The sequence below is a fragment of a genome (assembly GCF_019968985.1).
Source record: "MAG: Porospora cf. gigantea B chromosome Unknown PgB_NODE_582_length_14461_cov_132.62, whole genome shotgun sequence".
Lineage (NCBI taxonomy): Eukaryota > Apicomplexa > Conoidasida > Eugregarinorida > Porosporidae > Porospora > Porospora cf. gigantea B.
The window spans coordinates 1-14,461 of record NW_027179126.1 but is presented as its reverse complement, the minus strand read 5'-3'; the positions used below and the strand labels follow the sequence as shown (position 1 = coordinate 14,461).

At 54.1% G+C, this 14,461-nt stretch overlaps 11 protein-coding genes across 21 annotated transcripts; 3 read left to right on the top strand and 8 right to left on the bottom strand.

Annotated features, from left to right (window-relative positions):
- Positions 1-132: 132 nt before the first annotated feature.
- KVP17_004418 (uncharacterized protein) lies at positions 133-1,542 on the bottom strand (the record flags this gene model as incomplete). 2 transcript variants are annotated; one of them, XM_068522584.1, is made up of 3 exons in its annotated part: positions 133-545; positions 574-802; positions 832-1,542. In XM_068522584.1, the coding sequence occupies 3 exons, from the start codon at positions 1,540-1,542 to the stop codon at positions 133-135; spliced, it is 1,353 nt and encodes a 450-aa protein (XP_068372929.1). The 2 variants fall into 2 exon arrangements, with proteins under 2 accessions (XP_068372929.1, XP_068372928.1); XM_068522583.1 differs by having other exon boundaries at positions 133-1,542.
- A 19-nt stretch (positions 1,543-1,561) lies between these two features.
- KVP17_004414 (uncharacterized protein) lies at positions 1,562-4,328 on the bottom strand (the record flags this gene model as incomplete). Of its 3 annotated transcripts, XM_068522575.1 has the most annotated exons (6): positions 1,562-2,658; positions 2,688-3,336; positions 3,365-3,594; positions 3,623-3,889; positions 3,918-4,222; positions 4,264-4,328. In XM_068522575.1, the coding sequence occupies 6 exons, from the start codon at positions 4,326-4,328 to the stop codon at positions 1,562-1,564; spliced, it is 2,613 nt and encodes an 870-aa protein (XP_068372920.1).
- Positions 4,329-4,453: 125 nt separating this feature from the next.
- KVP17_004419 (uncharacterized protein) lies at positions 4,454-5,479 on the top strand (the record flags this gene model as incomplete). Of its 2 annotated transcripts, none has more annotated exons than XM_068522586.1 (1): positions 4,454-5,479. In XM_068522586.1, the coding sequence occupies one exon, from the start codon at positions 4,454-4,456 to the stop codon at positions 5,477-5,479; it is 1,026 nt and encodes a 341-aa protein (XP_068372931.1). The 2 variants fall into 2 exon arrangements, with proteins under 2 accessions (XP_068372931.1, XP_068372930.1); XM_068522585.1 differs by having other exon boundaries at positions 4,616-5,479.
- A 3-nt stretch (positions 5,480-5,482) lies between these two features.
- On the bottom strand, positions 5,483-6,151 carry KVP17_004412 (uncharacterized protein; the record flags this gene model as incomplete). 2 transcript variants are annotated; one of them, XM_068522568.1, is made up of 1 exon in its annotated part: positions 5,483-6,151. In XM_068522568.1, the coding sequence occupies one exon, from the start codon at positions 6,149-6,151 to the stop codon at positions 5,483-5,485; it is 669 nt and encodes a 222-aa protein (XP_068372914.1). The 2 variants fall into 2 exon arrangements, with proteins under 2 accessions (XP_068372914.1, XP_068372915.1); XM_068522569.1 differs by having other exon boundaries at positions 5,483-6,049.
- Positions 6,152-6,220: 69 nt separating this feature from the next.
- KVP17_004416 (uncharacterized protein) lies at positions 6,221-7,146 on the bottom strand (the record flags this gene model as incomplete). Of its 2 annotated transcripts, XM_068522580.1 has the most annotated exons (3): positions 6,221-6,483; positions 6,512-7,049; positions 7,078-7,146. In XM_068522580.1, the coding sequence occupies 3 exons, from the start codon at positions 7,144-7,146 to the stop codon at positions 6,221-6,223; spliced, it is 870 nt and encodes a 289-aa protein (XP_068372925.1). The 2 variants fall into 2 exon arrangements, with proteins under 2 accessions (XP_068372925.1, XP_068372926.1); XM_068522581.1 differs by lacking the exon at positions 7,078-7,146 and having other exon boundaries at positions 6,512-6,929.
- Positions 7,147-7,178: 32 nt separating this feature from the next.
- On the bottom strand, positions 7,179-9,363 carry KVP17_004413 (uncharacterized protein; the record flags this gene model as incomplete). 3 transcript variants are annotated; one of them, XM_068522571.1, is made up of 2 exons in its annotated part: positions 7,179-8,327; positions 8,356-9,363. In XM_068522571.1, the coding sequence occupies 2 exons, from the start codon at positions 9,361-9,363 to the stop codon at positions 7,179-7,181; spliced, it is 2,157 nt and encodes a 718-aa protein (XP_068372917.1). The 3 variants fall into 3 exon arrangements, with proteins under 3 accessions (XP_068372917.1, XP_068372916.1, XP_068372918.1); XM_068522570.1 differs by lacking the exon at positions 8,356-9,363 and having other exon boundaries at positions 7,179-8,312; XM_068522572.1 differs by lacking the exon at positions 7,179-8,327 and having other exon boundaries at positions 8,332-9,363.
- A 183-nt stretch (positions 9,364-9,546) lies between these two features.
- KVP17_004417 (uncharacterized protein) lies at positions 9,547-10,638 on the top strand (the record flags this gene model as incomplete). Its single annotated transcript, XM_068522582.1, has 1 exon — positions 9,547-10,638. The coding sequence occupies one exon, from the start codon at positions 9,547-9,549 to the stop codon at positions 10,636-10,638; it is 1,092 nt and encodes a 363-aa protein (XP_068372927.1).
- Positions 10,639-11,016: 378 nt separating this feature from the next.
- Positions 11,017-11,559, bottom strand: KVP17_004411 (uncharacterized protein; the record flags this gene model as incomplete). The annotated part of the gene is made up of 1 exon (XM_068522567.1): positions 11,017-11,559. The coding sequence occupies one exon, from the start codon at positions 11,557-11,559 to the stop codon at positions 11,017-11,019; it is 543 nt and encodes a 180-aa protein (XP_068372913.1).
- Positions 11,560-11,808: 249 nt separating this feature from the next.
- KVP17_004420 (uncharacterized protein) lies at positions 11,809-12,972 on the top strand (the record flags this gene model as incomplete). Its single annotated transcript, XM_068522587.1, has 1 exon — positions 11,809-12,972. One exon carries the CDS (start codon positions 11,809-11,811, stop codon positions 12,970-12,972), a length of 1,164 nt encoding a protein of 387 aa, XP_068372932.1.
- KVP17_005181 (uncharacterized protein) lies at positions 12,969-13,397 on the bottom strand (the record flags this gene model as incomplete). The annotated part of the gene is made up of 3 exons (XM_068514987.1): positions 12,969-13,019; positions 13,046-13,301; positions 13,330-13,397. The coding sequence occupies 3 exons, from the start codon at positions 13,395-13,397 to the stop codon at positions 12,969-12,971; spliced, it is 375 nt and encodes a 124-aa protein (XP_068372933.1).
- Positions 13,398-13,427: 30 nt separating this feature from the next.
- Positions 13,428-14,461, bottom strand: KVP17_004415 (uncharacterized protein; the record flags this gene model as incomplete). Of its 3 annotated transcripts, XM_068522579.1 has the most annotated exons (3): positions 13,428-13,650; positions 13,679-14,279; positions 14,309-14,461. In XM_068522579.1, coding segments are annotated over 3 exons (977 nt in total), but the record flags the coding sequence as incomplete, so codon positions are not given. The 3 variants fall into 3 exon arrangements, with proteins under 3 accessions (XP_068372924.1, XP_068372923.1, XP_068372922.1); XM_068522578.1 differs by lacking the exons at positions 13,679-14,279; positions 14,309-14,461 and having other exon boundaries at positions 13,428-13,625; XM_068522577.1 differs by lacking the exons at positions 13,428-13,650; positions 14,309-14,461 and having other exon boundaries at positions 13,675-14,004.

Here is a 14,461-nt window from a genome sequence, read left to right as displayed (position 1 = left end):
TGAAAAGGTTGGTGTAGCAGGTGGTAGAACGACGCTTATCGTCTGAGCTGTACAGGAGCGTAGCGCCTGGGCTGCGATTGTTGGAGGTCGGCCTCGCATTTTCATCGTGCCTGTGTGAATACTGACGATGACTCACCTCACTGGCAACGGCGTATTGGAGTCACCGAAAGGAGACGAACTCTCCAGAGAAGACGGTCGAGAGACTGACGCGGGCAGCAGCAGCGACGGACGGTGCGAAGAGGCCGGGCTTGGCTGCTTCATCTCGTCCTTTTGGACGACTGGTCGTGGACGATGCTTCTCAGAGGTTCTCAGGGGGGTCAGTCCTAACGTATCCCAGGCAGAAATGCTATTGAAGGAGATGCTGCCTCGTCGTAACTTTGGTTTTGTGAGATGCTTCTTGAGCGTGGAGTCCTCCTCCGCAAGAGTCGCTCGTTTCGAAGGCTTCACGGGGCTTGCTGACTTAGCCGACTCGGTGGGCTCTATGGGGCTTACTGACTTGGTGGGCTCCATGGGGCTTACTGACTTGGTAGGCTCCCTGGGGCTTGCTGACTTGGCAGGCTCCATGGGGCTTACTGACTTGGTAGACTCCCTGTAGCTTGCTGACTTCGACGGGTCCATGGGGCTTGCTGACTTCGAAGGCTCCACGGGGCTTGGTGACTTCGTAGGCTTCATGGGGCTCGCTGATCTCGAAGGCTCTAAGGGGCTTGGTGACTTCGTAGGCTTCATGGGGCTCGAAGGCTCTAAGGGGCTTGCCGAAGGCATCAACTTCGCGGGCGGCACGTGCAGCGGTTTCAGTCTGCTGCTGAAAAGTGGTCCCTTGCCCGGACTGACATATGAAAAGTCAGCCTCTTCAAACACGTACGCTGGCGTCAGGAACTCCTCGTCCTCCCTTGCCTCTTCGAACCGTCGAATGTCCCTCTCTATTGACGCCATAGACTCCCGCAATGTCTGAGGGTCGTACAGGGACTCGGTGGGGGTCACCGGAAGGTTGGAGGGCATGTAGGGGCTGCGCGTCAGAGGACGCTGCACGTCGGATGCTCTACGTCCGACGTAGAGCTGCAACGGGGCCATATCCAGGCAGAATCTGCATCGGGGACACACCAACCCAGCCGCTGACCGTCTTGAGGTCAGTTGGTAGAAGCGACCAGGTTCGAGCAGGGGCAGCAACGGAACTATCTCCTCGTCACACTGGGGTCTGTGACGGGAGATGTCCGGGAACTCAGTCGACCACGAGACTGGAGTGCTGCCTGCAGTCTCTGGTATCAAGGACGTGGAAAGGCCTGGGGTGCTCCTGGGGTCTTCTCGTGGCGTTTTTATCTTTCGCCCGTGGCTGATAACCGAGACCTTGCTTGTATCTCCCAACTTCAGTGGGTTCTCGGCCCGTCGTAGATAGGAAGGCCTCTTCTTGGCTCTTGAGGTTGTGCGGGCAGCACTCTTATAGACTGGTGTTATTCCCTGTCTCGCGCGGCTCGCAACAGTCGGCTTGCCGTAGTTCGGAAGGGATCTCGACGTAGACCTCACAGGTGGCGTCACTTTGGGCATTTAAAAGGTTTTTACTTTTTCAAATTTGTGAGACACAATTCTGGGCAGAGATCATCCACGAATCAACTGCAGAGAAAGCGCGCTTCACCGCGATGGCCACGAAGTCCCCCAATTGAGACTCAAGAATGTCCGCTCGATCTTGACTCGACAGTAAGAGGAGAACTTTCTTCTTACTTACCTGTCTCGGTGGCTGCAGCACCTGGTTGAACGGTAGCTCCTCCTTGGCTGGGGCAATTTTCGTCTCCAGCAGGTCCGAATCGTTAGCGTTGCCTCGGAAGGCGATAATAAGCCCTCTATACCCCTTTCGATGGTAGTCTGCGAAGTCGGAGTCACGCAAATCACACCTGTCAACCGACCGTATCCGGCGTAAAGGGCACACGCAGGTAATTTTGGCCTCCGGGAACCCCATTGAGGAAGGCACGGTCAGCAGCAGGTTATCTGAGTGGATGATAAGATACCGTGGTGACGGCTTCCGTGCTGACGTGCAGATCCAACTTTTCATGAGCCATACGTTCTCATCGGCTATCATTTGGGAGGACGGAATTCCAAGGCAGTCATCCAATGCAGGCGGTTGCGAGATTCCTAAACTCGGTCGAGCCCGCGGCGACTCCTGCAGTAAAAAGGACCTCAGCGCCATCACGGCGGAGAACAGTTGCAGTTGGTTCCCCAGATCCAACTCAATCTTCTTTGACGGCACCCAGCACCACAAGGACCTCGACCGGAGGTCATTGAAGAACGACGTACGAGCCAATAATGCAGGCGGCAGCGCACCGACATCTGCCGCGGACACCGACATAGGTTGGGCACCGGTGAACTCGGCGCAAGCCAAGTCAATTAAAAGCTGCCACTTGCCTCTGTGCTCTGAAGCCATATTGAGCTCAGTCCCTTCGGCCAGATTCACCGAGACACGGATGTCTCGGTGAATGGACTCCAGAAATCCTGAGCACTCATCACTCATCCTCCGAAGCACTTCGTGATTGAATGGCACCTCCTCCAACACAACGACCACGGTGCGAAGGAGTGCTCGAGCCACGATATGCCTCATCTTCTTTCGGAACACGTGCGCATTGTGAAGGGTACGGACTAGGGCGATCTCCTCGGGGATCATGTCAGAGGCTGGATTACAAATACCGTCGTTGGCTCACAAGCTCGAGTGAGGCGGAAGTCTTTCGCAGCCAGCTGCACCAGAGCCGCTGCAAACAGGACCAACGAGTCAGTGTGAACGCCGTCACATGGAGAAGACAGCCACTCTAGAAGTTTCACCTTGAGAGGGTTGGGTCGAAGCTTTCTCCGACAGCAGACGCTGCTTCCCAGGCGACCGATTGCGCTCAGGATCGCAGGCGGAGGGACTTTGAACAGACCAGCCCAGCTCCGGCATGAACAGGCTGGGAGCAGAGGCGAGCGGCTGCCTACGAACACCTCGCCGACAGGGGTTGTGGCCAGGCTGGTTGCGGAAAACAGCATAGATAGCCATGCCGCCGGCGGCTCCGCGACGAATCTGAACTCCGCAGGTACTTCTGAGGACAGTAGTAATGCTGACAGAAAAGGTCTGTACGAAGGCATCGACGTCATCATGGCGTGCAGGACACCCATTGCAATAAGCGGGTGCAGTGGGGGCTCTTCATGTCTGGAATCAGCGCCAACCACGCCTAAATAATCTGCTTCCATTCTTGCGTCGCCAAGATGTCTATCATCCCACAACACCGCAGCTTCTTTCTTTTGGTCGATGTGACCTAAAAAGGCTGGAAACAGGTACGGCAACACAACTGTGTGTGTTATCGCGTGAAACAGTAACTGAGTTGGGAGCACACGACGCACTCACCTGAGAGACCTCTTGCTTGTTCAGGCACAATACATCCTCCAGAAAAAGACAAACATCCACCAAATCGTCCCTCAATGACTTCATCTTTAGCAAGGCAACGGCGGTTTTATCGAAGGCAACGAGTTGCAGCTTTTGTTGCCACGCAGTGACGACATCCCGCAGACTCAGAGCTATGCATTCGAAGACGGAGTATCGACTGGTGATGGATTGCTGAACTCCCGCATCGTCAACTGCGTTACCGTCTGTCCATCCACCTACAGCCAAGCAACGCCAAAGTCATGTTACGGACGGTCGTTTTCACGAGCGCATCCTTGGAGAAAAGGAACTTGAGCCCATGCAGCAACAACGGGAACGAGGAGCACGCATCGTTGTGCATGAATCTGACCGTCTTTGGGGAGAGCATCCTGGAGACCGATTTCAAGAAGTTCACATACCAACTGATGAGTTCATCGTCCAGGTAGGAGTCAGATAGACAGAGAGGCGTAGCGACAACCTTGTTCAGTAAGTTGCGAGACATCAGACAGTCTGAATGAGGGATGTTTAAGTCACTCACAAAGCGACCCCTCCTGTTTGAGATTCTGTAGTAGAACGTTCAGAGATTGGAACAGTTGAATTTGTAGAGGAGCGACGTTGTGAACGCCTGAGAATGTATCAAAGAAGGCGACAATACGGTCAAGCATGCGGGACTCGCAGAAGAGGGTGAAGTACGTCTCGTCACCTCTCTGTTCTCCAATAACTACAAGCTCAGATGCAGCTCTTAACGTCTCAGATATGCTGCTGACATCAATTGGTTTGCCAGGTGGCCGACAACCCTCCTCCAAAGATGACAGTTGAAGGCCGAAGCGCTCCAGGACTTGCCTGGAACAAAGTGTGAACCTAACGACAATTTAAATGCTCACTTCAACCGGTCTAGTGATACTTCTTCATGATCTAGCACTGGAGCCGGTTTGCTCCAAAGCCACATTGGAGACGTTTCGAAGTATTGTGGATTAAGCGTGGGAGAGACTTATACCATCGAAAGCGTCATGCAGTTCAAGCGCCGTGTTGGTGATCTCCGGAATATCTATTTCTGACCGGCAATTTATTGGCATGTCAGCTACAGGTACTCCAAGCGTCATGTCTTTTGATGTGGAACCTTCAGCTGATGAATTTCCGGCGCGAAAACCGTTGGTCTCTGTGTCAGTTATACCAACAACCGAAGCTGGATTGTCTCAAGCGCAGCGTGCGCGACGACTCACTGTTTTAACGTGGATGCATGTAGTTTTAAGTGTCGTCTACTTTACACAAGGAGCGCTTGCCATTTATTACGGAAACGAGGACCAAGCTTTTGAGAATGTCTACTTTATGCCAGCAGAAGCTATAGTCTTGAGGTCCTTGGCCTTTGGTCCGATAGAATTCACTGACCCTTCGCATGAGCTGGGATTTCGGGTTACCTCATTTGCCTCCAGATGTATCGGATATCCGATTGCTGTCACTGTGTGGGAAGAGCTAAAGATGTGGGTGATGCCTGTGTCCCAGACGGCTTCGGTTCCGCTTCTGTTCGCTGGTGTTTTCCATGGGGTGCAGTTCTGGGTATTGATAACTGGGAACGACAATTACAAGGCATGGCTGAAATCTGGGAACAACCCTCTGCGTTGGATTTTTTGTGCTGTCATCATGGCCTGGCTGCTAATTGACCTACAGTTGCTGAGTCAGGTGTCAAACGTCATGACCCATGTGTCCAATGTGGTGCTCATTGGCATTTCGATGCTCCTCAACCTCCTCTTTGAGCTCTACAATCCATGGAAAGCTGATCTCCCTCCGTCCAGCGTCGACTGGCGATGCTACCTTTTGTCATGGCTGGCACTGCTACCTCCTTTCGTTTACATGTGGAGTTACGTGATCTCGTTGGGATCCATGGTGCAATGGTTTGTATGGCCCAGCCTTGCTAGTTTGACCGTCTTTACGATCATCCAGCAGATGATTCCCATTGTCGTGACGAAGCGCACATGTTGCTTTCGTTCCTTCTACACTGCAGAAGTAGTTTACGCCCTTCTGTCCTTGACGTTGACGACATCCGTTGTGTGGTTTATTGTTGCGGGCGGCCCAGGCCGCAATGGTATTTCGATTGTTTAGATTTCAAACAACTTCTCGAGAGCGCCTCCTTAGTATTTCGCTGGCCGTTTCTGACGTACTGTACTCAAGGCCCGCCTTCTGCAAGTAGGCCTCAATCCTCAGCTGTTCTTGCAGGGAAGCAAGGCTCCATACTGTGCTGAGGCCGAGAATGCTGAGGATCAGTCCTTCGACACAGCTCAAGGTGAGTAGTAACGGACTCGAAGTCGTACCTCGGCGAACCATAAACCACTGTATGTCTGCCTTCGACCAGAGTGTTCCGAGAGCTCCTGATTCTCTGAAAACGAAATAGATGGCTGTAAGCATCGATATCCACAGAATCACGTCGATCAGGTATTGAAAGACCATGAGAACCTTGCATGTGCCAACCACGCTCTCGTCCCGTGTGACCACTCCGATGAGGCAGGATACGCCCACAACCACCTGAATGCAGGCGAACATCGACACACAGCCGACCAGCACGCTGTCCGTGCGCCTGAGCAGAAAAGCTGTGGTTCCTAATGCTAGGCCGTTGAGCACAGAGATGATGCTGGACGCGAAGGCTGCCTTTTGAATGCTCATGCATCCGCACATGCACCGTCGGTGATGGCTCTTTTCTGGTTTCATGGTGGGCATCGACTTCACTGAGGGGACTGAGGCTCGATGGGACGCTGGAGCGGAAGATAGTTGCGACATGATCAAAAGGGCGAAACTGCACGCACACAGATGGCCTTGGTGTACCTTCGTTTGAGGTGGATTACGCAACTACCGGCGGTTGAACTGGTACTTGTAGGGTGTGCACGGAAAGGCCCCTCTTCTGTCTTGCGGACTCCACTTGTTCAAGTAGGCTTTCTGAGGTGGCTTGCATGCCATCAGAAAGTCGAAGTCTTCGCTTTGAAGGTAGCGCAATGCATACTCGGTATCGTAGTCACAGGTATGAAGCAAGTTGAGGGCGAAATCCGGATAGAAGGGAAAATGAACGCGCTCCAAGGGCCACTGGGATTCCACGTCATCTCTGAATACAGCCACTGCAATACAACTGCCCTCAAGACTCACGTTTCTCGTTCTGAGCTTCCATAGCCAGGTCGCTCCACTTTCTGCGAAGAACGTAGGGGGAGAACATCGTCTCGCATTCGCTAAGCCCCCTGTGCAGACGAGTCATAACGAACTCTTTCTTGCATGAGAGCATCGGGTCCAAGGTGGAGTAACTGGCCCCCACGGCCTCAGCCTCCAGATAGAATCGAGGTTCATTGGGGACTTGAAATCCGGGGCCAACGTTGATTTTAGCGTTGTTGTCCCAGGTGCCCTCACTCATTATGACGTTGTTCTCCTTGGGTTTTGTAGCAGTCTGTGTTCGACGAGTGGATCGCCTTGGTCTCAGTCCAGTGATGCTGTCCACAGGTAAAAGGGCATCCTCCTCTCGGGCTTCGTGCGCCCATGTATGTCCTAGTTTCATCAGTACGTTGGTCTTCATGTCTCGGCACACTGGACAAAACCAGCGAGCGCTGTCTGGTTGAGGTTCCACCGACCGCTCCAGACATTCTACGTGAAACGACTTAATACAGCTGTCACAACAGACCAGTTCACCCCCTCCCTGCATCCAGACTCGGCCCCCAACACACCTGGCACTCGTAGCATGTGGAGTCGTTCTCTGTCTTCACAGAGGGGCGCTCGCTAGGTTTAAGGTACATGACGCTATTTAATTAAATTATTCCTGTTGTTCTCATAGAATGCCGTCCGAGTAGCGCTTGGACTTGAAGAATGGATGGTTTAGCGCCTCCGCGGCCGATAGGCGCTTGGCTGGATCCACCGTCAGCAGTTGCTGGATCAAATCAACGAAGTCGTGGTCGTCCGTGCGCAATCGTTGGCGAAGGCTGCTTAACTTTGGTAAGAACAGCGTCACAGACCCGTCATCCTCCACCTGGAACAACTGACCATCCTCAGTGAAGAGGATAGATTTGTTCACACCACGTGAGACCATGTAGAATGGGAACTCGCCCACAATGCTGTACACCCGTGCCAACATCGCGCCGACTCCGTCATGCTCGCCAACTATGTTAAACAGGACGTAGCCTGTCCAGAGCTCGGCGAGAATGCAACCCAGAGCCCACATATCGATCTTGGTATCGAATGGCAGTCCAAAAATGACTTCAGGGGCCCGGTAGGACCTGGATGTTAGGTAGGTCGCCAAGTGGTCGTCAATAAAGCACGAGGAACCAAAGTCTATCAGGCGCACCTCAGAAGTGATCTCATTCTTGACGAGTATGTTCTCGGGTTTCAAATCAGCATGCACCACTCCCAGCGAGTGCACGTAGACGAGTGCATACAGAACCTGAAACGCGATCCGTTGAATTCGCCCCATGGTGAAGTAGCGCTCGCCACGGGCTTTGCAGACCTTACCGTGCTCGTAGAGGTTCAATCCGAGAACTTCCGTTACGATGATCAAGTGCTCATGTGTATAAAAATAATCGTAGAACTGTAAACAGAAGACGTTGGAGACGTTGTCAACATTGTCGTGGAGGTAGCGCAGTATAGATATCTCGTCCAGCGACTGGTCGAAAGATTCTTTTGTGTTGTTAATGACCTTGAGGCAAACGGTCTTGTCAGTCTCCAGGTCAAGGCAACAAACGGTTCTGGAGAACGCCGCCTCGCCGAGTCTGTGGAGAATCTTGTACCTGCCTGCAATAATATCACCGGCCTCCAAAGCCAGCTCCGTTGTCTGCTCCAGTCCCGTCTGTGTGCGCTTCCGAAGAACTCGGAGATTCATCACATCGAAGACGTCGCCGTGATGTTTGAAGAACGCCCCGTCAGTCGGGTATTTGAACAGGCTTGACGTCTGCGCCTTGCGATTCAGCATGTTGTGCCGGTGGCGCTGTTTAACACGCGCTCAGGCGACTCACCCTTCGATCCCCCCAACTGTATTCCTTTAGGTAGCGCGCCTTCCCATCCTCGTCAAGCTCTTCTGAGGACTCCATCCCAAAGGTGGGGGACGGCATGCGTGGTGCGTCCGACTTCAGGTCGCTTGCGGAGCCGAACATGGGCGATGGCGGGCGTTCATCGCTCAGCGCGCGCGCAGAGGACTTCTCGCAGGCGCCGAACAGCTCGTCGTCGGCGTCTATGGTTGCGTGACTAGAGAGGTCCGCAGCTTTGGGTGAGTCGGAGTGGAACTCCATGTCCGTTAGGGATGCCACCCCGTGGGAGGATCTCCGACGATTGGAGAACACGCGCACCCTGGGGACACACTGAACTCTTTCGTCTCCGACTTGGCGCATGTGCAGCTCGGCGCGAAATACGCGCGTAGGCAGAGTGCGCTTGCGATAGCCGCAGTCGTTATCGTGCGCGTACTCGTCCACTCTGAACGTGTGATCTGGGCATGACGCGATGCCCTGGGGGTCATACGTCTCCGACCGTCCCGTGCCTGGGTCGCTGAAATCCGGCAACGGAACATTATACAGCAGCTCCCAAGCGTCATCGACCCGCGACATACTGGCTTCCCGACTCTTCGCCGCGTCAATGGGTGTGAACGCGAACTGGAAGTCGTGCACAGGCTGAACTTCCCACGTAGTACTCCTTTTCGGATTCAGAGCTCTGGCATTCTGAGCAGCCGAGTGTGGAGTCAGCGTGAGTGTCCTAGGTTCAGAGTCAGTCAGCTGCCGAACGAGGGCAGTGACCTCCGGCTGGGTCATCGGACCCGACGAGGCCCGCAGCACATCCACCGCCCGCTGCGCCTGCTTCTTCGTGTCCTTGACCGCCGTCGACACGGGCGGCGGCACGGCAGGAGCTTGCTTCGCTACGCGTGCCTCTAAAAAAGTCGCAGCAGCTTGGTGCTCGTGTTTTCTAAGGGCGTCAAGGATTTCTTCGAGATCCACGCTGGTTCTCGAGCCAACTGGGCCTATCCCAGCACTCATTTTTGGTGTTTTTTTGTTTCACGCAGCGATAGCAGATGTCCCTGCGAGGCCGATGTATCACCGGCTTTCCGTTTCCTGCATCGTAGTCTCTGAAATGGGAGGTCTTCATTTCCACCCCACAAACATGCAGGTAGTTATGGGTCTAACTACTAAGACATCATTTTTATCACTGTAATTTCAGCAATGGCTTCCAGGGCAGTCGACACCATCACTCCTGTCAAGGGCTCCCCTGCTGTCTCCACGGCAGCACCTAAATCCGAATGCGCCCCATTGGAGCGGATGGCTCCTGAATGGATCCGGGTGAACTCAACGGGTCGCCTGCCTGCGAAGTTCTCATCTTTGAAGAAACTTCACGTTGTCGAGAAAACGCTCGGAGTGGTTCGACCTTGCTTGCCTCAGCGTATTGCAGATGCCGTGTCGGAGTTAGTAAAGCACATGGAGGTCTACGTACTGTTCCATGAGGTTACCATCACCGTCCAAAGCAGGGAGGTCACTGTGCCACTTCTATTCATATCGGACGAGGCTATTGAATCTGCGGACTCTGCTCGAGTCTGGCTTGAGAGCAAACGCGCCATTATCGAGCAGTACGCCCTGGAGAGGAAGAACGGTGTTGTCGCTAACGTCCGTGACACCATCAATCCTCTCTTCGAGGAGGAGCTACCCGAAACCCAGTCAATGCGACTGCTGCTAAGCGAATCCTCGAGGCGGGTGTACGTCGCATCGGCAAGCACCACGTTTGCGGACCTGAGAACGCTGCTCACCACTCAACTGGACGTGCACACTGGACTGCTTTCTCGCCTCCCAGCACGCGACGTGTTGCTTAGCTCCACGCCGGTGCAAACGGCAATCAGTATGGCGGAGGAATGGTATCGCAGCGAGTCGAACTGGCTTCGGGAAGCTGCTAAGTTCGGGATGGCGGTCGCTATTCGCGCGATGGAATTGGGGTTTGAGGCCGCTCTGTTCGTATTCGCTATGTGCATGGTTCCGGTCAACTACGCCAGCGGCCTTCTGCGCTTCTATCTGGCTCTGGGGCTGGTGCAGCTGCACAGATATTCCGTCGAGTACGGTTTGAAGACCCGCGTTGCAGAGCTCAAGGAGCGTGATTTCCGGCCCACCATATCTGAGCGTCTTGGTGATCGAGTCAGTGCCGCCACTGTTGACAGGGTCCAGGAATTCGCGCGCACCACCCTCGGAGTCATCGAGAAGTCGGTCGACATCCTCGAGTCTAAAACTAAGGAGTCTGAGGTGGATGTGAGCTCGAAGAAGGATGAGTAGTTTCACGTGTTTCAATGAAGCTGATGGTCCTGTAGTAGGACGTTAACGTTTAATTCTATTGAGCGGCTTAGTTACTTTATAACCGAAAATTAAGGTTGATTGCAGGAATAGTTCAATTACTTATTAGACTGCATGCGAAGAAGGAATGGGATAGGGAGTGCATGATGAGCGACAGTCTTGAGGACGAACACCTGCTCAGTTCAAACGTCGACCGCCGTGGGCTGGCACCCAACGGAAACACGAGCGGCGGGCGGCTGAGGATTCACAGGTGCCTGTGAAACAACAATAGTAAGCTGAAAGGGATGAATGTGTGTGCGTATGACAAAACGAGCAATGATTGGCTCTTGAAAATCACGTCTCTTGACGTGGGCACCGCGGTCAAAGGTTCAAGCTTTCGGTCGCGTAGGACGTGTGCAACATTCCAGCCCCCATTCCAGCCAGGGCATTATGGAGCAGAAAGAAGAGCTTGCCCGTTCGCCGATACGCAAGTACCGCTGACCACTCGACCACTAGCGTCCCGACAACGAAGAGTACCACCCCCAAGAGCGGTGCCATCAACCGCAAGGCAAGGGGGGTGGAGACGAGTGCGTTACCTTTGGCCCATTGACACAGCGAGAAGTAGATGAACGAGAGGACGACGCCCAGAAGGGCGTACACGATATAGTGGCCTCTTTGAACTTTGTGCAGCAGCCCGTGACTTAACCGGAAGCTGCAGCCGTCCTCATGCATTGCCAATACAGACAATCGGTGTAGGAGCCCAAACATGACTCCAGTCATAGTCATGGCGGGGACCCAGAACTGGGAGTACTTGCCACAACAGGTCCCTTTTACCAAGGAAAATGTAAAGTCCCCCAATGTTAGAATGTAAATGATTGCTGAGGAGATGTTCTCGCGTCGACTTAAGTAGTTTGATACGTCCATTTTGTTAATACTGCCCCCTAAGCATGTTTGGGTGGGCTCGGGGAAGATAGCAAAGTCACGTCAATTCTCCACCGGCTCGATGCCGTAATTGATGCCAGAACTCCAGGTTGACTTGAGGCTGAGTTGAGTCTGGAAACAAGGATTTCGATGAAGTCTCTTTGCGACGGAATTTTCGGTTCTGTGGCGCGCAGAAGGAAGAGTACCGACTGTTTGAGGCCTTTTTCTACGCGCTGGTTGAGCCGCTCCTTGATGCATGCTTCCCTGGTGTTCGGTCTGACGCTCCAGGCTCATCCACGCATTCAATGCGTTCGTCCGAGATCTAAACCGGCACCCTTGAGCTGTGCCCCTGCAACACTGCTGCAGGGGTCGCCAGACGGACATGCGCTGGCCTCCGGACACGTCTCGGGGGAGTTGCACTTGTTCCCCATGTCTGTCATGACGGCTAGTACGCTACAGGCCTACCGGGGCCCCTTGCTATCCTCGATGGGAGATTTGGATCACCTCACTCCTCACTACGTCAATCAGATCTACAGACCAAAGCGTGTCGTGCTGAGTAGTCGGGGTACACTAAAACATGGGTGCCGCGTGAACTGCCTGGACTGGTACCACGATGGAGGAATGTTGATATCGGGATCGGCTGACTCTCGCCTCTCCTTCTGGGACGTGGAGGCTCTGGAGGTCGTAAGGTCGCTGCCCTGCCAAGGCAGCCCCACAGCGGTCAGCTTCAATGTCAACAGCCCTCAGGTTGCTTATGGCGGAGCTACCGGCGTCCTGGGGGTCTCTGACATGCGCACCGGGGTCACCCGGGCAAATCTGTCGCCTCTCGAGTCCATGCATCAACATGAGAGGGCTGTCGCGCTAGTTGGGTGGCTAGGCGACCACTCGTTAGTCAGCGCCGGAACTGAGGGCGTCGTGAGGATTTGGGACCTTCGAAAGGGGTCTCACGGGGGACAGTCTCTGGCGTCTCCTCTCTTCGGGGGGATGGTGAAGGAGGCTCAGCTACCCGCCAGACTGAGATGCGGCGTAAAGCGGCAGAGACTGACTGCGCGTATATCTCGCGCTCTCCAGGTGGATACGGCACTCTATTGCTACAACCCGACTACAGATGTAGTGCATAGATTTCGACTGCCACACCTGTACGCGGAATCCAATGACGCACTGCGTCTCGGAGGGCGGCCGTCAGCGGGGATGACGTACCACGAGGGCTCCGTCTACCTCACTCGGGGAGCGGCCATAATCGAGATCTCTCCCACGGGAGACCACTACAGCTACGACGGCTCATTCGATGGAGCCATGCACTCAATTGCCTCGACGCAACTGGGTCTCTGGACACTTGGCAAAGCAAACATAGCCCAGTGCTGGAACCGGGACCGATCTTATGTGAGCCACTTGGAAGTGCTCGGCGAGGCTTAGTAGAACTGTTGCAGTCGCGCGGCCAGCACTGGGTGTAGAGTGGCGAACTATGGTACTTCCGCCCGTGCCTCACCTTCCGCCTCAAGTGCTCCACGTCACTATCCGAGTCTCCTATGACGGCAAGCATGAGCGCCTCCGACCCCAGCGTGCCCACAACCACTTTGCACTGCTTGAACTCGGCAACCTGCGTCCGGAACCGGTCAGAAAAAGCGAGGTACTCGCTAAAAATAGATACCACCAAGGCGACCACGTGTTGCAAGGACTGAAAGTCGCTAGCCACCTCGTACGTTCGTGCCAGAGCGACTATGCCGCCATCGAGGCTGGCGACTCTGACTGACGCCTCCCCTAACCCCTTACACTACGTTGTTAACCGTTCCATCCAGCTGGGTCGCTAGAACCGTTTGGAGCGTCTCTACAGAGAGCATCGAATTTTAAAAATTGCACAAACCCCCCAATCACTCCCCGTTCTTTCTGGAAAAGATGCTCTTCGCCTTGTTGAAGGCAGACGGAATGCTGTCTTTCTTGCGGGACGAGCCGGCCTTCATCATTCGGTGGAACTCTGTGAAATCCAAAACCCCATCTTCGTTCAGGTCCACTTCCCTGATGATGGCCTGAACCATGTCTTGGTCGAAGTCCTCATCTAAGAAGTTCATCTCCAACACGCGTTGAAGTTCGGCACTGCATCATGCATAATTCGTGCCCTCACGGTGTAATCTTGCCATCATTGTCCAGGTCGAACACGCGGAATGCCTGTCGGAGAACTCTCTCCTGTTCGTACAATTTATGGTCTATGCTTGCGGCGATAAACTCGGTGTAGTCTATGGTGCCATTCCCATCAGTGTCTAGCTCCTCCAGCAGCTCCATCACCTCCCCGTCGTAGTTCACGTTCAGCGACTGGAACGCTTGTTTGATTTCGCTGACGGTGAGGACACCGTCATGGTTGGCGTCAAGGGCTAGGAAAATGTCGTGGAGGGATCCAATTTCCTTCTCCGACATTTGGTAAGCTACGCAGGTGATAGCCAACCGCTTCATGGTTGGGCACTTCCTGAAGGCTTTGAACTTCTCAAGCAGGTCTACACCTAATCGGTAGTTCAGAGGGTTTTCCTGTACGGCAGCGCTCTGAGCGTAGTACTGAATCCACGGGTGTTGGATCGAGTCCGCAGCGGAAGGGCGACGTCGAGGGTCATACGTCAAGAGCCGCCGGACTAGATCCTTCGCGTGCTCTGAGACCCGCTTCCAGTGCCGGGGATCAAAGGAGAACTCGCCGATCTTAACCTTCCGAAGAATTTCTTTGTTGTCTTGTCCGTCTGCGTAAAACAAATAGCTCGTGGCCTACAAAAGGGAGGGTAACCGCAGAGAAGAATGTACAAAATGACTCCAGTGGACCAGATGTCACATCGTTTGTCGTAGTTGCCAAACAAGACTTCAGGGGCCACGTAATAGGGCGTGCCAACCACGGAGCTGAACTTGTGGTTTTTGCCGCACTTCG